The sequence below is a fragment of the Megalobrama amblycephala genome, linkage group LG7 (genome assembly GCF_018812025.1).
Source record: "Megalobrama amblycephala isolate DHTTF-2021 linkage group LG7, ASM1881202v1, whole genome shotgun sequence".
Taxonomy (NCBI): Eukaryota; Metazoa; Chordata; class Actinopteri; order Cypriniformes; family Xenocyprididae; genus Megalobrama; species Megalobrama amblycephala.
In genome coordinates, this window is record NC_063050.1 from 35,931,617 (window position 1) to 35,959,294 (window position 27,678).

Consider the following 27,678-nt stretch of genomic DNA (forward strand, 5'->3'; position numbering starts at 1 on the left):
AGGGGTTCGACTAAGCCAGGATTAGGTCTTAGATCAGTTAGGATATTTAAATATCTTTTATAAACGTACACTAGAAAAAAACATTACTGGTGTGCATCTTGAGACAAAACAATGGCAGTGACATATTTTAAGATATGTCAGTACAAGTTGCTTTCCGTTAAAACAACTCAAAAACTAGGAAAACTGTGAAACTAGGGGTAAGTGTATCTAATAAACATTTAATGCCACAAACCTCACTAACTTTGGTGAATCCGAAGAGATCATGAAGTGTCCAACATTCCACACTTCGTTATTTCTGTTAATTTAGTGCACCATCTGGGTATTTAAAGTGCATTTTTTCTTTTTGGAATTTTCAGTTTGAACACACTCCTCATCATGCACTGTTTATACTTAAAAATGTCATAGAATAGTGCCTAAGTACGCATATTGGGATACACCTCATGTCAAAGAGGTAAAAGCTCTGAACCAATGATCCTTAGCAGGGATTTCCCTAAGAGAGTAAGAGAATGTAGGCGATTTAAAAGAGGGGATATTTACTTCGACTTTCGAGCATTACTTAAGAGTAAGCATGTCTTAGGACAGAAAGAATTTTTCACATGTGTCACTGCTGCATGCTCTCAACTGCTGTCTGCTAAAGGAAACCAAATGAAAGAAAGGGAATCATATATGTAGCATCATTAACGGCAGAACTGTTATTGAAATGGGATTATGGAAAAATAAAGAGCAGACCTCGAACTTCATTACAGTGTAATCTGATTACTGTAATGCGTCACGCCAAACAACACAGCTCAGCAGTAGCTCTATGTGTGTGAAAAAACAAGGACAGTGATAGTAACAGATGCCATACAAATGACTTTAATAAGAATTATCTATATTTATCAAATCCATTTATTAATATGATGTTTATACACTGCCCGGCCCAAAAAAAACATTGCTGTTTGGATTTTAAAAGGCAAATACTAGAGAGTCTGGATGGATCATTATTACAGTGATTATTATTTTTCTAGCATGTTATATGTTTGGCAACAGTTCTTTTAACCCTTAAAGATGGAGTGTGTAGCTTTTCATTTCTTAAACAACCATGTAGGAAGACACATCATGGCCATATTCCAGGATGACAATGTCAAGATTCACCAGGGTTAAAATTGTGAAAGAATAGAGCATAAGAATCATTTTCACACATGAATTGGCACCTCTGAGTCCAGACCTTAATTTCATGGAAAGTCTTTGGGATGTGCTGGAGTAGACTTTACAGATTGCTCGCCTCTTGCATTGTAAATACAAGATCTTGACCAAAAATTGATGCATGTCTTATTTATTTGCATGTCTAACATTTATTTCCATCAAGAGGTGCATAATTTTTTGGTCAAGATCTTGTATTGACAATGCAAGAGGTGAGCACTCTGTAAAGTCTCCTCCAGCACATCCCAAAAACTTACACTGAGGTTAAGGTCAGTGCCAATTCATGTGTGAAAATGATTGTTCATGCTCCCTCCCAACAATTCTTTCACAATTTGAGCCTGATGAATCTTGACATTGGCATCCTGGAATATGGCCATGATACATCTTCATACATGGTTGTTTAAGAAATTAAAAGCTACACACTCCATCTTTTAGGGTTAAAGGTGCCCTAGATTGTTTTTTTACAAGATGTAATATAAGTCTAAGGTATCCCCTGAATGTGTCTGTGAAGTTTCAGCTCAAAATACCCCATAGATTTTTTTTAATAAATTTTTTTAACTGCCTATTTTGGGGCATCATTAACTATGCACTGATTTTTTCAGCACGGCCCCTTTAAGAGATGCGCTCCCTCTGCCCCACGAGCTCTCGACTATAAATACATCGCATAAACAAAGTTCACACAGCTAATATAACCCTCAAATGGATCTTTACAAGATGTTCGTCATGCATTATTTCGATGATTACGTTTGATTCTGTGTGAGTTTGAGGCTATGCTCTGTGGCTAAAGCTAACATTACACACTGTCGGAGAGATTTATAAATAATGAAGTTGTGTTTATGCATTATACAGACTGCACGTGTTTAAAAATGAAAATAGCAACGATTCTCGTCTCCGTGAATACAGTAAGAAACGATGGTAACTTTAACCACATTTAACAGTATATTAGCAACATGCTAATGAAACATTTAAAAAGACAATTTACAAATATCACTAAAAATATCATGATATCATGGATCATGTCAGTTATTATTGCTCCATCTGCCATTTTTCGCTGTTGTTTCCTGCTTGCTTACCTTGTCTGTGCACAGATCCAGCCGTTAATACTGCCTTTCCTTGTCTAATGCGTCGAATGGGCTGGCATTATGCAAATATTGGGGTCATACATATTAATGATCCCGAATGTTATGTAACAGTCGGTGTTATGTTGAGATCTGAGTGTTTTCCGGAAGTCTTTTAAACAAATGAGATTTACATAAAAAGGAGGAAACAATGGGGTTTGAAACTCAATGTATGTCTTTTCCATGTACTGAACTCTTGTTATTCAACTATGCCGAGGTAAATTCAAATTCTGATTCTAGGGCACCTTTAAAAGAACTGTTGCCAAACATATGCTAGAAAAATAATAATCACTGTAATAATGATCCATCCATAGACTCTCTAGTATTTGTCTATTAAAATCCAAACAGCAACTTTTTTAACATGCCTTACCCTAAAGATTGTTAAACTTAAAATTACTTAAAAAGTAAATGTTTATATATCTGTATCAGTCTCACTGTACTATACTTAATTAAAGAATTACTCAGAATATCACAGTATATTAGTATTATATTGTTGCCCGATTAAAAATGAAACACTTAGCAAAACTCATAATTTCACACAATAACTGGAAATGTTCACTGTATGTGTTTTACTTAGCCACAATTGCAACATTTTATAGTAAGATAATTAAGTACATCAGTCATCATATAAAACCTAATCACAGATTTCTGTAGGCACTCAGTGCTGAATGACAGTCCACTTCAACACTTCACACAGCTTTTAATTTGCACCCATGTCCAGCAAGGATTTAGGAAGATGCTGTGTAAATCCACAGGCCTCCAACTTGGCTGTGACAAAAGCAATTACTATATCTGCTACTGAAGATTCTCAGTCTGACTGCCAAGACAATACACTATGACGTGTAAGATTAAATGAGTTATCTTCACTGTCCTATGGGCTATAATATCACGCATGTCTGGCTTGTGTGACAGAATTTTCTTCATTTTAATCCGTTTTATTGCCTCTATATTTTATTTAATATAAAAGACTCTCTTAGGTGAACATTGTGGTTTTGTGCAAAGCACTAAATCCTCACTATAAATAAAAGTCATCTGCAATGTGGCAAGCAACACAGATTTCAGTCCCAGATAAACACATTAACATGCGGCATGTTACCTGTTGACTTGTCCACAGTGAATAAAGAGGCAGAATCTCCAGGCAAAAGCTCATAGGTGATTTTTCCATTGTTTCCAGAATCTCGGTCAGAAGCAAAAATGCTGAAGAGCTCAGTGCCAGGTTGAGCATGGATGCTCACACTCGTGACATATTTCTCAGGACTAAAAACAGGAGCATTATCATTCACATCCTCCACATCGATGTGAACAAATGTCTGCGAACTAAGCCCATCCTATTCCAAAAGAAAACATAATTACGACCTTTTTATATGAAATTCCACAATACCAGGATTAACAAACTTGAACTCACTTGATCTTCAGCTTTAATCAACAGGTCAAAGGTCACACGACCAGCTTCATGATCAATATCTTGAGACACACAGATTTCCCCAGTAACAGAGTTGATGTGAAAGAAAGGGTTGTCATCCTTGCTGCTGAAGCCATCATAGAGGGAGTATCGCACTGATCCAAACTCAGCATCATCAGCATCTATGGCAGTGACCTGGACCAGATAAAAATTTATAATTAAAGGGGACCTATTATGCAAAATTCACTTTTGCATGGTGTTTGGACATAAATGTGTGTTGGCAGTGTGTGTACACAACCACTCTACAATGATAAAAATCCAACCACTCCTTTTTTTTAATCCCAATAAATCATAAGCAGTGTCTCAGAACAAGACGTTTTCAGGTTCCTGGCAATGTGACGTCACATTAGCCACAAGCCCCGCCCACGAATGTTGACAGACACTGCTGTTTTAACATAGAACCGCCCTGAGCGAGTTGTACACAGTCCGCTATTGCTGCACTGACGAGAATGTCTCCCAAGCGTTTTAGGTGTTCTGTAGCTGGATGGATTAATCCACATAGCTCTCTCCATTTACTCCCTAAATCTGAGCTGCTGAAGACGAGGTGAATTAATTTTGTTTTCGAAGAAAATGCTCTCTCAACTCTACCGAAATTCGTTTATGTCTGGACGAATCATTTCACACCGGACTGCTTTGCGAACGAATGTCAATACAAAGGGACAATACAAAACAGAGGTTGCGCTAAAAATTTGTTACTCAAGGATAGATCAGTAGACTGTTTGTGATCCAGCTTACAGCCTCCAGAGTGATACTGGATATGGCAGTAATGAAGGTGAGAGCACTTTATTATAGTTCATCGGAGTTCATTTACTGATATAAAGTTTACCAGTTTATTAAGCACCACCCGAAAAGGCACAAGGTCTTTATATATTTGTTTACTGTTAGTTGTAACGAGTGTTTCTGTGTACTTCGCTATGCATGTTGATGATAATGCAAGGGAGAGAGAGTTTATGGATAATATTTTAATGCATACTTGCATTGTGTTTTAAGCTCTTACAGTGATGCTTGATGAAAGATGCTTCATTTTTTGTGTGAAGTACAATAAATGTTATAAAACTCATCGGTAAAGTCGAACGGGGCTTGTACTAATATAGTGGATAAAAACAAGAAGACAATATAACTTATAACCGTAATTAAACTAAACTATACCTGTTATATCTCCATGCAGCATATATATTCGCAGTTTCTGACATTATAGTGCGTCCCGACTGACTCCTGACACAGGAGAATGAGCTCTTGAAGCTCCACCCTCTTAGGCCGAGTGCAGCAGCTCATTTGCATTTAAAGGGCACACTGAAACGCCGCATTTTTGCCCAACCCCAAAAAGTGGCAATTTTAACATTCTATAAAAAATTATCTGTGGGGTATTTTGAGCTAAAACTTGACATACACACTCTGGGGACATCAGAGACTTATTTTACATCTTGTAAAAGGGGGCATAATAGGTCCCCTTTAAGGTCAATCTTATCTATACCTGCATCTGATATAATTTCCTTGGCCTCCAATGCTAGAATTACTCAGAATCATATATTCTTGTGGTCACACTAATATTCCCTTTTTTTTAGGTCAAACATGTCTCATTTTGCACAATTAACAGTTAATTAATTATTAATCTGTAACAATTCAGCACAGTTTGTAAATGAACTGCAGCATCCTTCTGAAATTAGGAGATGTGATGATCAACCATATGTGTCTTAGGAGCAAGAAAATGACCATACGGGCAAGCTTTATCTCATTAACTTTGGTTATGGTGTTGGCACAGCAAAGGGTGTCTCAGATTAACGCCTCCAGCTTCACTCTTTCAGATGACTAAAACCAGCTCTTATAATACCACTGAAAATCATCATGCAAACACTTGTGATTTCCAAGTAATATGCAGGTGCTGAAAACACAAAAAGCATTATACAGAATCTTTCATCAAGACTTACTGAAGAGAGGTCTTTTAAAACAGCTTTCATGGCAATTTATAACAATTTTATGTTTTGATGAACTGGTTGCAAATTTATACGATCTCATATGTACATGTATATGTACATGTTTACATATGTACAATATGCTTACGCCTTCTGGCAGTTAGGTTTAGGGTTGGGTTTGAACTTCATGTGTTTTTTTTTGTTTGTTTTTTAAATCGTAATTTTTTTTTCTTTTCTTTCAAAAGGGATGAACCGGAAATGACTATTTTATAACACCAACACAGGAAAGTGTTCTTGTTAAGCTATTCTCAAGGGATCTTTAAAGGGTTAGTTCACCCCAAAATGAAATTCTCTCATTAAGTACTCACCCTCATGTCGTTCCAGACCCGTAAGACCTTTGTTCATCCTTTGTTCGGAACACAAATTAAGATATTTTTGATGAAATCTGAGGGTGTCTGATCCACACATAGGCAGCAACATCATTGCATCTTTTGACGCCCAGAAAGGTAGTTGAAAACATGGTTAAAAAATAGTCAACGTGCCTACAGTTCAGATACTCATCAAATACCCTCAGATTTCATTAAAAATATATTAATGTGTGTTCCGAAGATGAATGAAGGTCTTGGAACGAGATGAGGGTGACTACTTTGGGTGAACTAACCCCTTAAATTTTTCACTCAAGTTTGCTCTATCATGATTACACAAAGCAGAAAATGTTGCTTAGTGTAAATCACTAAGTTTTCACTCACAAGTTTCATTTGGGTATGAGTTCTTATCTTTAGCAGCCCCTCATGATCTCAGCCTTTCTGTCATAAAAGAGATATTATATACTGTACTACCATTTATGAGCTCAGTGGTAGGTGGAAGGACTGGGACTTATGGTCAAAGTCTAAAAGCAACTGTCTGAGATCATAAATTGCAGGAACACTCTTTGCACGCAGAGCTGATTGCGGCTGTGATCAAAAAGAGAGATATCTAAAAATATATGCTCTGAAATATGGCCAAAGTAAATACCTATCAAACTTGAAATTTTCTCACGATATAGAGTACTATGTATTAGATCTTTTACAAAAACATTTAACACATAAAAGTTATTTATATATTCTGCTTCAGTGTGTCAGTAGGAAACATTAATTTCAGTTGTCTACATTCCTCTGGAAAACATTGAGAATAATAATCCAGTGAGAATTTTGTATAGAGATGGAGTCCTACAACAGATGGTATGGCATCCACAGAGCCCTGATCTCAACATCACAGAGTCAGTCTGGGATTACATGAAGAGACAGAAGCAGTTGAGACTAAAACCTAAATCCACAGAACTGAAGCTTCTCTAAGATGCAAACTTCCTTAAAAACTGTGGATAAAGTATATTTAGAATTGAAGGCAAATGGTGGTCACACCAAATATTTATTCGACTTAGTTTATAAAGTTCACTGATATAACAAAAACTATTGAAGCATACAGCAATTTTTGTAGTGCCTAAAACTTCCGCACAGTGCTGTAAATATAAAATACGTTAAGAAAAACACATTGTTCTGAGACATGTAATGGCCTCTCTCAGGCCACTCTCAGGCCTCAGGCCTCTCTCAGGCCACCCAATGTGGGTGGCCTGAGAGAGAGAGACCACAAAATAGTCTTTAATTCAAATGTTTAAGATCCTTGTAAACATATATTTATTCAAATTAATGAAAAGAGCTTGATGTGAAACTGAAGGTACGCAACATTTTAAAAAAATGTGGGGGTCGGTATTATTTTTTAAAAATATTTTTGAATGTTTTTTGTCTTATGCTCACCCAAGCTGCATTTATTTTATTAATTATAGTTATGAAATAGTATTATAAATATTACTACAGCAAAAAATAAATAACTCTAAATAACTTAAAATGTATTTTTGCCTTTTTTCTTTTTTTTGGGGGGTCTGTGATACTTTTTTCTAGAAATGTAATGTATCTTTACAATGTAAAATGTCTTTACTTATTTAATACATCATTGCTAAATAAAAGTATTACCCCAGACTTTTGAATAGTACTATAGCTATTTCCAATAAAATTTTGAAACTACAAACACAATTCCATGCCGAGTACACTTGTGCCAGGCAACAGTTTCACACACAAGGAGACAAAGCAGAGAGCAGTGTGTTGTGGCTATTTTGCAACACTGCTGTCTTTGTCTCAACAAAAAGTCTCAGTACTGTCTCCGTTCTGAAAGTGAGTATGAGTGTTGTTGTGATAGTAACTGAGTGTTTCTTCTGACCTTGTGATCCCTACAATGATTTATTTGTTGTGCACGGGCTTCATCCACGATTTGTTTTCTTGCTTGTTTGTTTCCAAATTAAAGGGATAGTTCACCCAAAAATTACAACAAATTTGATGGTCATAACAATATGCCACTATTATGTTTATGTCTAATTCATTCCAGCATTTGCTTTGTAAAAAATTAATGGTCAATAGTTATCAAAACTCTTTAGTTGCAACATTCTACAAAATATTTCCCTTTGTGTTCAACAGAAGAAAGTAAGTCATACCGGTTTGGAACAACATGAGGGTAAGCATATCATGACAGAATTTTAATTTCTGGGTGATCATTACTATTGACATAAATCCTTTTTTCTTACAAGTAATAGTAGCATATTTTATCATCATCAAACTGGCTGCAGTACAATTTCATGAAAAGGAGCGTAATAATAATTACCTGTAAGATGCATGTCCCAACAGCTGTGTGCTCTTTGACGGTTACATTATAGAACTGTTGTTGGAATATGGGTTTATTGTCATTGACATCCACCACGTGGATGGTCACAGTGGCTGTGGAGGACAGAGAAGGAAAACCACCATCGGAAGCCACCACCAAAAACCTCAGCTCCGTCTCTCTCTCATGGTCTAGGCCTGCAGCAGTAGTAATAAGACCTGATGTTGGATCTATGTTGAACAGATGCTCCTGCTCTGACTGTACAATAGAGTAGATGATTCCAGAATCCCCTCCAAGATCTCTGTCCATGGCTTTGACTCGGAAGAGAGATGTTCCCTCATGCACATCCTCAGGAATGCTCTCCTCATAGTTGTTTTGATCAAAAACGGGTGGATTGTCATTCACATCCGTGATCTGAACCTGAAATGTTATCTCACTGCTCAGAGGAGGAGAGCCGAAATCTGTGGCAGTCACAGTGAGTTCATACAAGTCCTTTATCTCTCGGTCCAGTGGACCATCCACACAGAGAACATAAAGAAAATCATCAGTGGATTTGAGGGAGAACATCCCATCCTCACCTTGGAGGATCACATCAATCTTTTTGATATTTCCTAAATCTGGATCTGAGACTGCAATCCTGGCAACATAGTCTCCAGGTCTCGCTCCTTCTGATACTTCTGGTGCTCCAGCTTCATTTAGGAACAGGATGCTAATATTTGGGTGGTTGTCATTGACATCCAATACTTTAATACTTACAAATGTGCTGGAAGATTCGGGCTGAATCCCAGAATCCCATGCGGTCACAATAAGCTCAAAAAATGACTGGTTTTCGTAGTCTAAAAGCTTATTTACACTAATGATACCTGAGGAACTATCAATAATGAAAAACTCATTTGGATCACTTTGACGGCGGTTGATCTCATAGGTGACTCGACCATTGCTGCCAAGATCTGGATCTGTCGCAAATACCTGGCAGACCGATGTCATCAATGGGGCGCTTTCCAATAAGACAGCATGGTACTCTGACTGATTGAACACAGGCTGGTTGTCATTTTCATCAAGTACAGTAATATGCACTTGCATCTGGCCTGTTTTGGGTGGTACACCACCATCGAATGCCTCAATTGTGAAACTGTAGAAGTCTGTAGTTTCTCTATCTAATCTTGCAAGCAGAATAAGGTCTAAATTGAACATACCACCTCCACTACTGCGGATCTCCACTTTAAATCGTTTCCTCGTGTCTCCATCTGTGATTCTGTAGCCCTGGGTGCCATAATCACCCTTATCCTGGTCCTGAGCTCCTTCCAACTCAAAACGGGTTCCTGGAGGGCTTAATTCAGACACATTCAAATGTAATGTTTTTACAGGGAATACAGGGGAATGATCGTTCACGTCCTTCACCTCGATGCTTACTTTAATAACCTCTCCTGTTAAAGTGGCGGCCGCGAACTCGTACTTATCTGTGCGCTCTCGATCCAACACCACGGCGGTGGAAATGATCCCGGTGTCTCCATCGATTTCAAAGTCTCTGAACACATCTGAATCTCTGCTCTCGGATATAAAGAATCCAGAACTCTGGGTTTGCGCCGGCAGTCCAACACTTAAATCCCCCACGATAGTTTTTGCAGGTAAACCTTCTTCTACAGAGAGACTGAGATTGAACACCTGCGCGCAACCGTCCTCACACAGTAATGTAAATAAGAGAAACTGGAGTACAATCCGTACGTAAAACTCCATCTTTATGTGAAAACATTAGTATAAGTTTGTCACATTCATTATAAAAAGGAAACAAGGTCTTCGCACTATAGCTTCGGGCTGAAGTTCACTCGCCAAAGCGCTCTTCAGTGGCGCATGGTCCTCCGTGACTTTACAGCTTTTACAGCCATCACTCCTCCGCTGTGTGTATGTGTTGGTTCAATAGAATAATCTACTGCCGGTGAAGTAGCCTAAATGCGGCACATGAGAAGATCAGCATGAAGTGCCTTATGTCGAGCGGCACGCACGCCTGATGACTCTCTCTGTCACATGACGCGCGGTATCTTGAAGCAGGTGCAAAAGAACTGCCATTTAGATTTTTAAAATTCCCTGATGATTATATTATATTATATTATATTATATTATATTATATTATATTATATTATATTATATTAACCCTTATATCTGTTTTTTCCTACAAATAATAAAATAATAATAATAATAATAAAATAAATAAAATAAAACGGTTATTGTAGTTAAACCATGGTAACCACAAATCAACCATAGTTTTGCTACACTGACCATTTAACCATGGTAAACTGTCGCTATACAAATGGTACTCAATCGGCCAAAAAATAAATAAATAAATAAAAAAAACATGGTTACACTTTTACTATTAAAACCATGGTTAATTTTTGTATGCATTATTTAATAATCTAATTTATTTTTGGCAAATAAATCTAAACATTTCTCATGTAGTTGTAGGAAAAATCCCAGAACTATAGTAAGATCCCCAATGACTGACTGTCAAATAACAGAATTAGACTCATAAAGGAACTTTCACTGTTTTGAGTTTTGCTGAATCTATTGCTGAAGTATGTTACTTAACAATTGCACTTGAACCTAAATTAAAATAGTTGTTTTAGTGAAATAAAGGGTGTTGTCAGCTTTACTCTGTGTATTAAATACAGTTGCAAGAAAAAGTATGTGAACCACTTGCAGAATCTGTGAAAATGTGAATAATTTTAACAAAATAGGAGAGATCATACAAAATTCATGTTACTTTTTATTTAGTACTCTCCTGAGTAAGATATTTTACATAAAAGATGTTTACCACTGTCACGGAAAGAATGACAGATGCAAGTGCAAGTTAATCTCTTTATTAGAGCTTCACACCAGAGTTAGTCATTAAACGAGGAGAGACAGTAGCAGGAGAGTGGTGACGCAGGGACTTCGATGGGCAGCTGGAAATCCTGTGGTGAGGTGAGATGGTGTCGTGAGTCCGTGAGTCCGTGCGTCCGAATGCGTGAGTGCAATCCAAAGTGAGAGTCCGACGGAGAACAGGAACAGGAAACAACGACGAGGTAATCCACTCCGGGGAACAAACAAACACGAGAGAGCACAGGACACAACACCAGGATTCCAAACAACATCTGACAAACACGAGACGAAAGACAAGGTGTTAAATAGGCAGATAATGATTGCACACAGCTGCCGCTGATCAACAATCAGCGGCGACGCCCACACAGAACAATCAACCAGACACACCCACACAAACACACAGACACCAGAATGAGACAGCGGATTGATCAACCGTGACAGTACCCTCCCTCCTAGGAACGCCTCACGGCGTTCCCAGAACCACCTACCTGTCGATTGTAATCATCGATAAGGGAGTGATCCAGGATGTCCCTAGCAGGAACCCAACTTCTCTCCTCCGGACCGTAACCTTCCCAGTCCACCAAGTACTGGAATCCACGTCCCCTCCGCCTAGAGTCCAGAATACGATTGACCGAATAAGTGGGTTCCCCGTCTACGAGTCGCGGCGGTGGGGGAACCGGAGTGGGCGGATTAAGATGTGAATGAAACACAGGTTTAATTTTGGAGACATGAAAGGCGGAATGAATTCTCCTGTACGCTGGAGGAAGTTTGAGTCGGACTGCCACCGGACTAATGATCTTGGTGACAGGGAACGGGCCGATAAATTTGGGAGCTAACTTGTTAGAAACGGAGCGGAGCGGAATATTCTTGGTAGAAAGCCACACTTTTTGACCCACGACGTATACGGGAGGCTTCGACCGGTGGCGATCAGTCTTAGCCTTGGTGCGCGCCCTCACCTGCAGAAGAGTCTCACGGGCTCTACTCCAAGTGCGGTGGCACCTCTGGACAAAGGCGTGAGCGGAGGGGACCGCGACTTCGGATTCCAGACTGGGAAAAACAGGTGGCTGGTAACCTACACTACCTTCAAACGGTGAGAGGCCCGTGGAAGACACTGGTAACGAATTATGTGCGTACTCAATCATAGAGAGTTGTTGGCTCCAGGAGGAAGGATTCTTGGAAGCCAAACATCGCAACATTCTCTCTAAATCTTGGTTGGCTCTCTCGGTTTGACCATTGGTCTGGGGATGGAACCCAGATGAAAGACTGACAGTCGCCCCCAGTAATCTACAAAACTCTCGCCAAAATTTGGACACAAATTGGGGACCCCTGTCGGACACCACATCTACCGGGAGGCCATGTAACCGAAAGATGTGGTCAACGACAGTTACCGCTGTCTCCTTAGCAGAGGGTAATTTGGTTAAGGGAATGAAATGAGTCGCCTTCGAGAACCGGTCCACTACGGTCAAAACGACCGTGTAACCCTGAGAGGGTGGGAGGGCGGTGACAAAATCTAGCGCGATGTGGGACCAGGGTCTCGAAGGGACAGACAGCGGTTGGAGTAACCCATCTGGGGGTCGGTTGGAAGTCTTACCAGTGGCGCAAACCGAGCAAGCCAAAACAAAACTGCGAATGTCACGAGCCATGGCAGGCCACCAGAATCGTTGCTTAACCAAAAACCTGGTACGATTAACCCCTGGATGACAAGCTACGTTGGAACAGTGACCCCATTTGATAACGCAGGACCTCAACCTCTCCGGCACAAATAAACGATTCGGTGGGCAACCTCCGCTGCATCGGACCACCTGAACGTCGTTCTGGGGGAGGTCAAGGCGGTCAGAGGCGTGGCTAGTTGGCTGAAATTGCGAATAAACCGCCGGTAAAAATTGGCGAACCCCAGAAACCTCTGTAGGGCCTTACGGGAATCTGGACTTGGCCAATCCACCACAGCCTTAACTTTGTCAGGATCCATGCGCACTCCCTCAGACGAGACGATGTACCCTAGGAAAGAAACAGACTGTGCATGAAAATCGCATTTCTCCGCCTTGACAAAAAGCCCATTCTCTAACAGACGTTGAAGCACTCGTCTGACGTGTTGCACATGTTCCTGGAGAGATGAAGAAAAAAATCAATATGTCATCCAGGTAGACATAAATGAACTGGTCGACCATATCTCTCAACACGTCATTGACGAGTGCCTGGAAGACCGCCGGGGAGTTGGACAGCCCGAAGGGCATGACCAAGTATTCAAAGTGCCCCCTAGGGGTGTTAAAAGCGGTCTTCCATTCATCCCCCTTCCTGATGCGAACCAAATGATAAGCGTTTCTTAAGTCCAATTTAGTGAAAACGGATGCTCCTTGCAACCTCTCAAAGGCTGAAGACATCAACGGCAAAGGATAAGTATTCTTTACCGTGATGTTATTCAGCCCTCGGTAATCAATACAAGGTCGCAAGGAACCATCCTTCTTCCCCACAAAAAAGAACCCCGCCCCCGCTGGAGAAGAGGAAGGACGGATGAACCCCGCTGCCAGAGAATCAGAAATATATTTCTCCATGGCCTCCCTCTCGGGAGCGGACAGAGAGTATAATTTGCCTTTAGGCGGAGACTTACCGGGCACTAAATCTATAGCACAGTCGTAGGGACGGTGCGGAGGAAGAGAAGCAGCACGGGACTTACTGAACACTTCCTTCAGATCCGAGTACTCCGTGGGCACGTTTGACAAATCCACCACCTCTTCCTGTAACACAGAAGCAGACACAGTGGAACAAGCAGACAAAAGACAAGACCTGTGACAATGAGTGCTCCACTCCGTGATGGAGTGCTGCTGCCAGTCGACCTTGGGGTTGTGTTCAGTGAGCCAAGGGTGTCCGAGTACAATGGGTGCCAGTGGGGAGTCCATGAGAAGAAACTTGATGCTTTCGGTGTGGTTGCCAGACGTGACGAGAGTAATGGAATCGGTAGACTGAGAAATGTTGGGGAGCCGTTGTCCGTTGAGTGCGTTGACTGTGATCTGCTGGTTGAGTAGAATGGTGGGTAAGTTGTTGTTGCGTGCAAAGCCGGTGTCCATGAAGTTCCCCTCAGCCCCAGAGTCTAGGAGTGCCTGGCAGGTGAGGTTGTGTGTGGCCCATCTCAGTCTTAACGGAAGGAGAGTGGATGGTGAGGACTTCTCGGCGGAGATCCCACCCGATAGTAGCCTCTTCATTACTACCGGGCTTGGTCTTTTACTGGACATGACCGTAGGAAGTGGCCCGTTCCGCCGCAGTACAAACATAATCCCTGGGATCTCCGCCTTTCTCTCTCCTCCCGGGAAAGCCGAGCTCTCCCTACCTGCATGGGTTCAGGATCGGATGAAGGGCCGACCGTGTCCGCTGAGCTGGCCGACCGTCCCTCCGCTCCACGGGAAACAGGACTGGGAAGAGCGAGACGCTCCAGCCGCTGGAGGCGAGCATCCACTTGTAAGGCGAGATCGATGAGTCCATTGAGGGTTTGAGGAAGGTCCAACACGTAGATCTCTCTGTGGACACGGTCGGCCAACCCATGCAGGAATACATCCCACTGCGCCTCCTCGTTCCATCGGCACTCCGCCGCCAGGGTGCGGAACTCAATAGAGTATTCGGCGACCGTGCGATTTCCTTGTCTGAGCTCAGTGAGTTGTCGAGCGGCGTCCTTGCCCGCCACCGCACGGTCAAACACCCTCTTCATCTCGGCGGCGAGTGCCTGGAACGAGGCGCAGCACGGGTCCTGGTTCTCCCACACCGCCGTTCCCCACAAAGCAGCCTGACCAGTCAAAAGCGTCAGTACGAACGCCACCTTGGATTCTTCTTTTTCAAATGTGCGTGGCTGCAATGAGAAATGCATGGAACATCTGGTCAAGAAGGCTCTGCAAAAGTTTGGCTCACCAGCGTAGGTCTGCGGAACCGGGAGGCGTGGCTCTGGCTGGTCCATTCGCTCCGGAGGTGTGGGGGGAATCGGCGGCGTGGGCGGCGCAGTGGGAGCGCGAAGTTCTTGAAGCTGCTGGGAGAGCTCGGACACCTGCGTCACCAGCGCTTGAACAGCGTGTCCGGTTGAAGAGATACTCTCCTGTTGTTGATCCATACGAGAAATGCTGTGATTGATGAACTCCGTCAACGCTGCTGAACTTGCTGCATCCATAGTTGGTCAGATCGTTCTGTCATGGAAAGAATGACAGATGCAAGTGCAAGTTAATCTCTTTATTAGAGCTTCACACCAGAGTTAGTCATTAAACGAGGAGAGACAGTAGCAGGAGAGTGGTGACGCAGGGACTTCGATGGGCAGCTGGAAATCCTGTGGTGAGGTGAGATGGTGTCGTGAGTCCGTGAGTCCGTGCGTCCGAATGCGTGAGTGCAATCCAAAGTGAGAGTCCGACGGAGAACAGGAACAGGAAACAACGACGAGGTAATCCACTCCGGGGAACAAACAAACACGAGAGAGCACAGGACACAACACCAGGATTCCAAACAACGATCTGACAAACACCGAGTACAATGGGTGCCAGTGGGGAGTCCATGAGAAGAAACTTGATGCTTTCGGTGTGGTTGCCAGACGTGACGAGAGTAATGGAATCGGTAGACTGAGAAATGTTTTTTCAGAGTGTTCTTTTATGTATACCAAGTTTGGGCATGTTCACAAGAAATAGGCCTATTAGTCATTATGGACCACACCCCGAAATATATCAGCCAATATCTGCTAAATGATTAAATGAATTTAAGAGGACTCACCCAAAAAATGAAAATTCTGTCATAATTTACTCACCCACAAGTTGTTCCAAACCTGTATGAATTTCTTTCTTCTGCTGAACGCAAAAGAAGATATTTTGAAGAATATGGGTAACTAAACAGTTGACTTTGGGAAACCCCATTGACTTTCACAGTACCCCCCACACCCCCATCAACTTTATGGTTACCCATATCCCCCACCCCCCACCCGCCTTCAATTTTGAACATAGATCTGCACTTAAATGGTTGTGATACATAAATGCTTTGAAATACAGACCTAAGGTTGGTTTCTTTTTAAAGAAGACACTCAACAGCTTATTGCAGAAAGAAAAGCAGCTTCAAAAAATAAAAGCGTAAAGAAGTTATAGAAGTTTACACTGTAAAGCAAATGTATACTGAACTAAACTTTTTTTTTTATTGTGTAGCCTACAAAATGTATATTTTACAAAATAATTTGGACAATAGCCTACATTTTTTAGAAAAAGAAATATGTCTAACTAAATTGTGTTCCAAATTTGAAGTTGATAGCACACTAAAAGATTTTAGTACCAATTTCATGGTAATGCAATGTCTGTTTTCAAAACGGTTTGCAATGAATTTTGAGTGTTTAAGCTTTTGAATGATGCCAAGTGTCTGGAACACTGACAGTTAACAGGTTAAACTTTGAAATTGGCTACATATAGAAGTTATGCTAGCTAGTGCAGTTTTTGTGTTTTTCCCCCCTCCAGCTGGTTGACATAACCCATATGGGTGTTCAGTCCTGTTCCTAGAGGGCCATGCAGAGTTTAGCTCAAACACACATGTTGAGGCAAGCTGGAGCTAAACTTTGAAGGACAGCAGCCCTCAAGGACCAAGTTTTGGACACCCCTGATTTAGCCTATAGCCTACATGCTTCAAATGGCCTGTCTAAACTTGTTCAGCCAGTATAAATAAATAAACAGCCATTCATGCATAAATGAATAAATACATGAAAACCGGATATTGTTGCAGTGTACTTTTAAAGTTTGAAATTATTTGAAACTATGAAATATGAATATATGTTTGAATATTTTTTTATATATGGGTCATTCTACAGAAACGTCCACTTTTCTGTCCCTAGACTTTACAGAAATATTACACTTAAAAAACACTTTAGGATTACAATTTTTTTATATTTTAATATGAAACAATATGTTATTTGAACAATGAAACCTTGTTGAGCCATCAATGTGGCAATATTTGTTTTTTAATTAATTATAAAAATTCCAAGCGCCACAGAAGTGCTCGTCCCCACAGTCATGTACAGAGGGAAAGTGCTTTATTTTGAGCTCAGAAACAGGTTTTTCTACCATTTCAAATACAATAATGTATGCGTAACTATCAAATATATAATGTAAATGACATAAAAAAACCAAATGCTAAATAAATATTCTAACATTTTTAATGAATGTAGTTGTCCCCTGGTGTTGTGTCACTGGTGTTACCTTTAACAAAACACTCTTATTTTGAAAGAAAAAATCACACTGATGACATCACTTGACTTCCTTCTTTCTATTTCCTGAAGATCAATGAAGAAAGGCCAATGGAAAGTCCACTATCTCTTTTCAGTTATCAGATATTTTAATTATAAAATCATATTTTCATATGAAGCTTTTAGTTGAAGTCACTGGTGTGACCTACTTTATTGCTAGGGAATTTTAAAAAACTAGAATACAAATGGATTAAATTACTTGATTTAGTGAATATATCATAATTTACAACATGTGGATTGATTCCTTGCAGCAACCATTTTGTAAAATGCATTTTTCATGAAAAATGTCACTGGTGTTACTGTCACTGGTGTTACCTTTTTATGAAAATATCACTGGTGGTACCGTCACTGGTGTTACCCGTTTTTAGATAAACTTTATTTAAAGCTATTCATTTAGTTATTTTGCATAAAAAAAGCACTAAGATTACATGATTCTAACTTTTCTTTCTCATTGTTAATCCTCCTTTGGTCAGATATGGCTAAATTAAGGGGATTTGGCTAAATTCAGTGCAGGGACTTTACAGACAGTTTTAAAATGTTGTTTATAATCTTTTACTGACTGCTTTCACTAAGTGTCAATGACAGTCTTTTATTGTACACCAAATGTAAAAATTTAGTCCAAACTACTTAATTATAGTTGAAAAATTAAGGATCTTTGGTCCTATGTATACGTCACTGGTGATTCATTGTGTCACTGGTGTTACTGTTTTTTGTCTGTCACATTAAATAAAATGTCATATGTGACATGATAATAATTTTACATTCATTGAATTCTGCTACACTCAAGAATTAAGATGTAAAGGATTGTATCATTACTTGTTTATTATTGTTTTTCAAATATTTTTATTGTTATAGCAAATACATGGTTGCGCAATTGAATTAACATCATTCAATCACACTTTTAACAAACCTGATTAAAATAAATAACACACAATCTCCTTATTTTTTGCATTATCATTATTATTCTGTAACTCTGACTGCATGTGCTGAAAAAAAATGAGAAATAATTTCATAAAAATGTTTAAAAATGCCAGAGAAGTAAGGTAACACCAGTGACAAAAAGAGGGGACATGCAGTTTTTAAATAAATGTACAAAAAAAATAAAAAATCATTAAGCTGTCATTTATGTGTATTCATAAAGTCAAAGTGTAATATAATAATGTGGTCTAAGTTTAAATGTTAAAAAAAGAAATACATTTTAAGACATTTTGTCATACCAAAAGTGGACGTTTCTGTAGAATGACCCATATAATTTATGTTTGTAAATGTAAAATATAAAAGTTCGTACGAAATCAAAGGAGAATAACTAAGGATGGCCATGTTACTGTATAAATGTGTACATTTAGGGACTTTTGTGACATTTTGACGTAACGCTCTACCGGAAGACGGTTTGTCGCGGCCGGAAGTAGTGTTTTTCACGTCCGGTTCCGGTTGTGATTGTTTGGTGTGTGGTGAAGTTTTTTTTTAATTTAAGTTTGAGCGTCGTGTTTTAGGGATCCCACAAACATGACTGAGGTAAAGCAGTGAATTTGTTTTATTGGCGAGTGTTTTAGGTTGATGGTCTAGCAGCATAGTTTCGTATTTGTGAATGAAAGAGGCGTGCTGTATTTCTGCACATGTGTGGTCATTTGGATATAACGTTACAAGTCTTATAATAGCGCATTTCTGTCTGATTGATCCGATGATCTGATATGGATATTCTCTGTTTTTATTCATACAGGAGGTGCAGAAGCACTCGGTCCACACGCTAGTGTTTCGCTCTTTGAAAAGGACTCATGATATGTTTGTGTCGGATCATGCCAAACCAGTAGCGCTGGACGAACAGAGGTAAATACACAGTCCTGTTGTTCTCTTCTCAGTTTTATTAATGAAGAACGTGAATGGTGGTGATACGATCTAACCAGGGGTGCGTTTCCCAAAGCGAACTATGGTCGCAAGTTCCGTCGTTACCAATAGAGTTCAATGGGACGACCATAGTTGGCTAACGATGCTTTCGGGAAACTCACCCCAGAGTCGTTGAAAAAAAAGTCGGGGCAACCTTTCATGTTCATGTCGCTCTCAACAGTTCCAAACAAATACGCGCTGAATGGATTTAAGCTAACGTTAGACAGATAACAGCAGCGAGTATACATGTATGAAGCAGTTTTCTGTAAATATAAAATGCATAATTTACACTGATTACTACATTGACTGCATTTATAGTAGCATTTTATTGTCAGTATTAGAGGGGCAGAATTAATCAATTTTTCTGTGTAATTTTGGAGGGAAGGGGGATTGGGAGTTTCAATCTTATGCCATGGACCCCGTCCAATATATATGATCATTTTAAGGCGAGGGACCCCATTATAAAATTTGAAAGGCAGCTATAAATTATGTATAAAGGAGTCAAAACACAATTTATACTGTGTAAAATAAATATATAAATCTTATTTGTAAAATATTCCCCCGGTTTCATAATTAATTAATTAATTAATTTAAAAAAATAATAATTTGATGTAAATGTAAGCCATCTGGTTATGGTAGCTAGTTAAAGGTGCCCTAGAATCAAAAATTGAATTTACCTTGGCATGGTTGAATAACAAGAGTTCAGTACATGGAAAAGACATACATTGAGTTTCAAACTCCATTGCTTCCTCCTCATATAAATCTCATTTGTTTAAAAGACCTCCGAAGAACAGGTGAATCTGTTACGTAACAGTCGGGATCATTAATATGTATGACCCCAATATTTGCATATGCCAGCTCATGTTCAAGGAATTACACAAGGGCAGCCAGTATTAACGTCTGGATCTTTGCACAGCTGAATCATCAGACTAGGTAAGCAAGCAAGAACAATAGTGAAAAATGGCAGATTGAGCAATAATAACTGACATGATCCATGATAACATGATATTTTTAGTGATATTTGTAAATTCTTTCTAAATGTTTCGTTAGCAGGTTGCTAATGTACTGTTAAATGTGGTTAAAGTTACCATTGTTTATTGCTGTATTCACGGAGACTAGAGCCTTCACTATTTTCATTTTTAAACACTTGCAGTCTGTATAATTCATAAACACATCTTCATTCTTCGAGATTTAAAGGGGCCACAGCATACATACATAGTTAACAAGTACATAGTTAATGATGCCTCACTAGGCAGTTAAAAAAATTAATAAAAAATCTATGGGGTATTTTGAGCTGAAACTTCAGACACATTCAGGGGACACCTTAGACTTATATTACATCTTGTGAAAGAACGTTCAAGGGCATCTTTAAGTGTTGCTTACATTATATAACTGCAATAAGAATCTAACTAGCTATTAACTAATGATAAACAACTAAAGCTGGCTACATAAAAATACCACTATTGATAGACTCATGAGATGTCAATTAAAATGTCAAAAAATTTGTCATTTCGTAAACTTACCAGCGGATGTGCTTGGAAGACACTGAACTCAGTTGGGTTCTGTTATCTAGTGGGGGTAACAATTCAGTGTTTTTAACTATCAGTTTCCCCATGACACGCTTTGCCTCCGCATTTTACAGTTCCTGTGGAAGTCTATGGGAGTGTCGCAACTCTATTTTTCAATGGCTTTTTTTTTTTTTTTTAAGTCCAGGTAGTATAGTATAACATCCTTGGAACTGAAAGACTGAAGTTTTACACTAACATTTCACAAGCTGTTTATTATTGGAGCTTGTTTCTGCTACATAATAAAAGAATAAAGGTACTTGTGACATTATCTCACAATTCTAACTTTTCCTTGGAAAAAAAAAAAAAGAGAAATTTGAGAAAAATTAACTCGGAATTGAGTTATACATTTAGTTATAAAGTTATAAACTTGCAATTCAGAAAAGTAAGAATTATGAGATGTAAACTAGTAAAAATAAATGGTGATATTGAAAATCGCAATTAAATATTATTGTTATTATTATTTTTTAATTATGTGGTGGAAACCAGTACTAGTTAATAATTCTTGTACATTAAATGTCTTTTAGCTTCAAGATGAAGATGACAGTGAAGATGAGGACAGAGTACGGACCTGTCTTACACATGCCTGTGCTGAAAGAGGGCAGAGACAAAGGGCCACTCCATGGCTCTGACCCATATGGCCAGGCGGGATACCCACTGCCTGGTACGTCTTTCTTTTTGGCCTTGATTTTCTACACACCAAAGTCTTAGAGCCTATTTTGTTATATTAATGTTTTTACTGATTAAACTTCTCAAAAGCTTTGTCGGCAACATTGATTCTTCAGTTTACCGTAATAGTTTTACTATTATGCAGATACTGGTCCAGATTACTTGGTGACAGGAACTCATCCATACCCATCTGCTCCGGGTAAGTCTGAGATTTTTCAAGTCCTTTTCTTTAAGCCTGAGAACCTAGATGCTGAACATTTAAGTCATTTGCACAGATCCTTATTTGCTTCCGAGGCATAATCAAGTTTTTTTTCTTTTTTCCCCCCTAATGTTTTCAGGAGTGGCCCTCACTGCAGACACACAGATGCTAAAGATGCCCAGTGAAGCAGGTGTTCACTCCATGGCTCTGGCTCTTCCTCCTTCTCAAGCTAGGTACTAAGCTAAACACTAATACTTAAGATTTCTCATTTCCTCTTAAAAGTAGGCACTTCAAGGTTTGTATAGATATATTTTTCATGTCTGTATGAAAAGTAGGAAGTAATCTCTGCTGAGTTTTGGTTAATTTTTGTTCACTTGTGATTGGATTATTTTAAGACAATTTCAAGAGTAAATTAGGTTTTTGAGACATTTTATTCTTTATACTTTGTAGGCAGGAAGCCAGTCGAACTGCAGCCAGTGTGGCAGATATCCACAGACATGCAGGTGGTGCAGAGAGATCTCAACCCCCACAACACGCATTGGTGAGCACCACCTTTTATTTTTATATTTTCAGTTTTCATTTAAAAGTTTTTGTAATTGTATGTGTTTTGTTCATTTGTATTAAATAGTTTCAAAGATGATGCATCAGTTTTTCCTTTTTCCTCTTGCAGTCTCTCATGGAAGGCGGCACAAAGATTTCTGCACTGGTGCCAAGAAAGGCTCCTACCATGCCCAAACCTCAGTGGCATCCACCATGGAAACTGTACAGAGTAAGTGCTTGGTCTTCCTCCAGGAGTTAATCAGCATGTTTGTTCATATCACTCCTGAGTACTTGTATAGAAACTTTGTCATTGTGCTTCATGTTATGTTTGTGGCTTCCTTTTTAAAGAATATTATTGTAGAGGCCCAAAAGGGAAGTTTACAATATCTCATTGGTAATGACATTCTTCTCTGGTTGTGTCTCTCAGGTCATCAGTGGCCATCTTGGCTGGGTCAGATCTATAGCAGTGGAGCCTGGAAACCAGTGGTTTGTGACTGGATCAGCAGACAGAACAATAAAGGTGATCTATGTGACTTCAGATTAGGGCTGCATGATTAATCAGAATAAAACCAATGTTATGGTGATTTATCATATCACAAAATATGTGATTTTATAAGTAAATAAATAAAGTGCGTGTGTGACCTGTGCTGGCAAAATAAGTCAGAATGCACACAGGCTAATGAGTTCATTAAGTCCTTGTCTAGTGATTCCAATGCTCCAAATAATAATTAAATGTCTAAATGTATCTTTATTTGTACGTTTTCAGAGAGGTGTGTCTTCCTAAATCTTTCCTTTTGTTTTAATAATCCCTGAAAAATTGTCTTTTTTTTTTTCTTTTTTTTTTTTTTTGCTGCTCGTTTCTCAACGTCTGTTGCTTCCCATCAGCATAAGTTTGGTAAACTTTAACTAGATTTTTCTCAAACTTGACTTTGCTGACTTCAAACAGGTGTAGCTTAGTCATTTTTTTTTGCCTGATTCTAACAAATCATACATCACTTTTAAAGTTTTTTTTTTTTTTTTTTTTTAATAGATAATGTGAAAATGACTAATATGCTTATTGTGACTCATTTCCTTGTGACTATTAGATCCCCCCCCCCCCCACACACACACACATCATGCAGCCCTACTTCAGATAGTTATTACTCTTATTAACTCTTTCCCTGCCATTGATGAGATTTTCCAGCAATCCATGATTTCACTGTCATACAGTGGGTGGGTGCTATTACGAATCTTCAGAAGTAGTACAGCATCTCTGAATCCAAAACAAGCGATAGAAGATTGTGATCATCATAATGTGATCATCAAACATTCAAAAGCATACAAATCAAAACTGCCTGACATCACCGAATGAAATGTCGAACCCACAAAGAGGTGTATGACTGTGCAAGATTTGTGGGTGTTTATGAACTCGATCTATGTTTTGATCATCATTCTGAATCCATCTCGGACAAAGTCTGTGACAGAAATGCAATTTTTTCAGCTTTTTGTTAAAATTGTTGCTTTTTCATGAAACTTACCCACATACAAGTGTTGATTAAAAAAGAAGATATGAAGGTAGAGTACAGTTTTGTTTGTTTAAAAGCAGAGGATCTGTTCTTTCTTTTGATATATTGTAGTTTGCCTAGATATTCATACAACAAAATATTCTGTTGGCCATGAAAGTTTTGTGCAAATGATCAAAAATGCTGGTGCTGACTGGAGAAAAAAAACGTTGGTGGGAAAAGTTAACTTGTATAGAAAATAATGTGTGATTGAATAGTGTTAATCTTTTGTTCTGTATTTCTAGATCTGGGATCTTGCCAGCGGTAGGCTGAAGTTGTCTCTGACGGGTCACATCAGCACAGTGAGAGGTGTGGCCGTCAGCACACGCAGCCCTTATCTGTTCTCCTGCGGGGAGGACAAACAGGTTAAATGCTGGGATCTAGAGTATAACAAGGTACAAACTATTAATACATATACAATGTGCATTTAGTGTAAGCATCACTTAAAAGATATAGATACATTTTGAGTTTTGTGTTGTCCATAGGTTATAAGGCACTATCACGGTCATCTGAGTGCAGTCTATGATCTTGACCTCCATCCTACAATTGACGTACTAGTGACCTGCAGTCGAGATGCCACAGCAAGAGTATGACACTTTTTTTTGTATGTGTGTGCTGATAACTGATCATGAAACTGTTGTGCAAAAGTAGTAATGTATGTTGTCTGTGTGTGGTAGGTTTGGGACATCAGGACCAAGGCAAATGTCCACACCCTTTCTGGACACACCAACACAGTGGCTACTGTCAAATGTCAAAGTGCCGAGCCACAGGTGATTACAGGTATGCATACATTGTAGTTTTGACACTGCCTTCTGAACAGACTTTTGCTGCTGGTTCATTTTTCAAGGAAATGCCATGTATTTTTCTAGGTTATGTTCTAGGTTCATTTTGTTCTAGGTTATGTATTATCATGTTTCATGTACTTTATATTCCATCTTCAGGAAGTCATGACACCACCATTAGACTCTGGGATCTGATCGCTGGCAAGACGAGAGCTACACTGACTAACCACAAGAAGTCTGTCAGAGCGTTGGTGCTCCATCCCAGGCAGTATGTTGAACAAAAAGTCATGCTTAAAGAAACACGATAAACTAATATAAATATAGTAAACCTGTAAACAGAATAAAGTAAAGTCATAAATTAAGGCCCTATGAAATCTACATTATTTTTAGTTTATCCCACATTCTGTATTTCCATTCCACATTCCAGTTTTTTTGCTGGATTATGTGTTTTATGGTTTGGTTTGATTTAATTTATTCATCCTAAATTAATTTTTAACATTAAATTAAAAATATATATATATATATATTTTAATGTTCAATGCAACATTACATTTATCAGATCAAGGGCTTTAATTCAGAGCTTCACAGCATAATTTTGCTGCTTTACAGCAGTTTCACTGTATAAATCAGTCAATTTTCAACTGTAATTTTAGTTTTAAGTTTTAGTAGTTTTATGTAATTTTGTCTTACTAGTTTTTTTTTTTTTTTAGGTTGAAACTTATCTCAGTTTCTTAAGGCAACTTTTAATTTTTAGTTTTTTCATCTAAAATGTTTTAATAGTTTTAATTAACAACAGTGGCTAAGCCCAAATCACATTAAGTGCAAAAGTTCTCATTTTAGTATAACACTACATATAATCTCTTTAACAGGTACACCTTTGCCTCTGGCTCTCCGGATAACATTAAGCAGTGGAAATTTCCTGATGGGAACTTCATCCAAAATCTTTCAGGACACAATGCCATTATCAACACACTGGCTGTCAATTCAGATGGTGTTCTGGTGTCTGGAGGTGATATACTCCTTCACACTTACATTTTATGCCAGTCATGCTAAAAATTTATTAAGTTGTATGTAAACAATATTGAATTTTATCTTCTACATATGTTTCCCTGTTGTCTAGCCTGGGCTGCATTTAACTCCACTTTTAGACATTCAGTTGCAAACTTCCATAATCACTTCCCCTCAGGGGAATCCCCACTGCCATTTTGAAAGTTCAGCTTCATCACGTTGGAAGAGGGAAGATTTGGACTGACCCTTGACGACTCGATTTTGACTGAGGGAGCAAGTCTACTCATGTATACTTCAGGCAGATCCATAGACCACAATGCAACATTATTGTGATGTCACACCCAATGAAAGAGAAACCCCAGCCTCCACTATAGCAGATTCCAAGTGATCAAGGGCTTAGAGTTTTCCATTTAAACCCATTGCAAGGGTTCTGCCAATAGTGGGCACTCGTGCACCGTAAGCATTGACGGACATCCGAGTGAATGAAAAGGGGGGAAGTTAGCAAGGGAAAGCCATAAAAGTGGACTTAAAAGAGGTCTTTCTTTATTTCCTTGAGTCCCCTCAATTGTTGAATCTTGCCCTGACTATCCTTTCTATTGTTTTTCAGCTGATAATGGAACTATTCACATGTGGGACTGGAGGACTGGCTACAACTTCCAGAGGATTCATGCAGCGGTGCAGCCTGGTTCTCTGGACAGCGAGTCAGGGATTTTTGCATGTGTGTTTGATCAGTCTGAGAGTCGGCTCATAACAGCAGAGGCTGACAAAACCATTAAAGTCTACAAAGAGGACGACACAGCTGTAAGTTTCCGGTTCACTAGTAATACTTGTTAAAAACTATGATGATAATTAATACAAATAATAAAATGGATGCATTGACTGTTAAATGTTTATTATGGAAAAAGTTTATAGTGAATTTAAAATCTAAGTGTTCTCCAAACACTTATTCTAGATTGAAGAGAATTGCCTTGATGTGATTTTGCAATTTTTCAAGTTAAGGCTTATTCATTATTAAACTGTTTTCTTTTTTCATTGATGGATTTTTTTTCTTTTTTTCTTTCAGACTGAAGAATCCCACCCAGTTAATTGGAAACCTGAGATTCTGAAGAGAAAAAGATTTTAGTTTTTTTTTTTTTTTTTTTTTTGTATTTAATTTTTCTATATTTCAATCCTTTCATTTTGTTACATTTTAGCTGGCTGATTATGACAATGTCTGCTTAAGGCATAAACAAACAGCACATCTACAATTTAAAGGAAGTCCTGAGACTTGAGATCAGATGAGACTTTTTGCGTTGCTCTACCTGTTTAAATGACAATATGAACGTTGGAGTTGTGTACATGAGGAAAGGTTTCTTCCCTGTCTACTCCAAACATCATTTGCAGGTCTGTGTGACCAGGCCTGACAATTATTAATTCTGAACTGCAAGAAATCCTGCAGAATAATTAAAAGGGTGAATGTTCTATTTCGGGTCTGAGAGTCAAGAGTCAAACAATACAAATGTCATTTACATATATACTTGCTGTACATTTCTTGTCAATTTACAGTGGGGGGAAAAAAAAACAAAAAAAACAAAACAAGCCCGTCTATACCATGTATCTGTCATGTCTGGAAAAACCTGTTGTATTTCCTGACATAACATTTTGTAAAATAAAAAACCGTCAAGTTTAAAACCCATGGTTTTCATCATATTGAACTGATCATCATTTCATGAAAGACATAATTTCATAATTACTGCCAGTCCTTTGGAGGCTTGTAGGCTAGAGTCCACCTCAGCATTAAATGCTAGAATGATACGGTCTAGTAAGTGTGCATGGCTACATCATAAATGTTTTCATCCCTGCGGTCACAACATGAAAATACTATTAAAATAATGTGAAAAATACTTTATATTAAAAACCTTTATATTAACTGTCTTTCTGTTAATGCAGTAAAGGTAAAAAAACCCCAAAAACAATACCTTTTATCTCTAAAAGCATTGTTTTTTTCTTGCATTACATAGTGAAATTTGTCAAGCTCAGTGCTGATT

General features: G+C 38.8%; 2 protein-coding genes across 2 annotated transcripts in view; one reads left to right on the forward strand and one right to left on the reverse strand.

The window, feature by feature from the left end:
* dchs2 (dachsous cadherin-related 2) overlaps window positions 1–10,423 on the reverse strand; it is a 46,852-nt gene extending 36,429 nt beyond the window's left edge. Inside the window, exons 1-3 of the mRNA XM_048197230.1 lie at window positions 8,367–10,423; window positions 3,706–3,897; window positions 3,397–3,628 (exon numbers count right to left, since the gene is read on the reverse strand). Coding sequence (XP_048053187.1) covers window positions 3,397–3,628; window positions 3,706–3,897; window positions 8,367–10,100 — 2,158 coding nt within the window. The 5' untranslated portion in view covers window positions 10,101–10,423. The remainder of the gene's footprint in view (window positions 1–3,396; window positions 3,629–3,705; window positions 3,898–8,366) is intronic.
* Window positions 10,424–18,818: 8,395 nt separating this feature from the next.
* plrg1 (pleiotropic regulator 1) lies at window positions 18,819–27,322 on the forward strand. Its single transcript, XM_048197231.1, has 15 exons — window positions 18,819–18,978; window positions 19,184–19,290; window positions 21,440–21,576; window positions 21,727–21,780; window positions 21,920–22,013; window positions 22,231–22,321; window positions 22,451–22,549; window positions 22,748–22,840; window positions 24,107–24,256; window positions 24,347–24,448; window positions 24,539–24,641; window positions 24,803–24,911; window positions 25,513–25,652; window positions 26,259–26,452; window positions 26,715–27,322. The coding sequence occupies exons 1-15, from the start codon at window positions 18,970–18,972 to the stop codon at window positions 26,772–26,774; spliced, it is 1,542 nt and encodes a 513-aa protein (XP_048053188.1). The 5' UTR covers window positions 18,819–18,969; the 3' UTR covers window positions 26,775–27,322.
* Window positions 27,323–27,678: the final 356 nt, after the last annotated feature.

Excerpts from the sequence above, each read along its gene's own strand:
- plrg1 (XM_048197231.1), top strand. Across the intron at positions 22,322-22,450 it reads AACCCCCACAACACGCATTG|TCTCTCATGGAAGGCGGCAC; the intron begins GTGAGCACCACC and ends TTCCTCTTGCAG. Across the intron at positions 26,453-26,714 it reads ACAAAGAGGACGACACAGCT|ACTGAAGAATCCCACCCAGT; the intron begins GTAAGTTTCCGG and ends TTTTTCTTTCAG.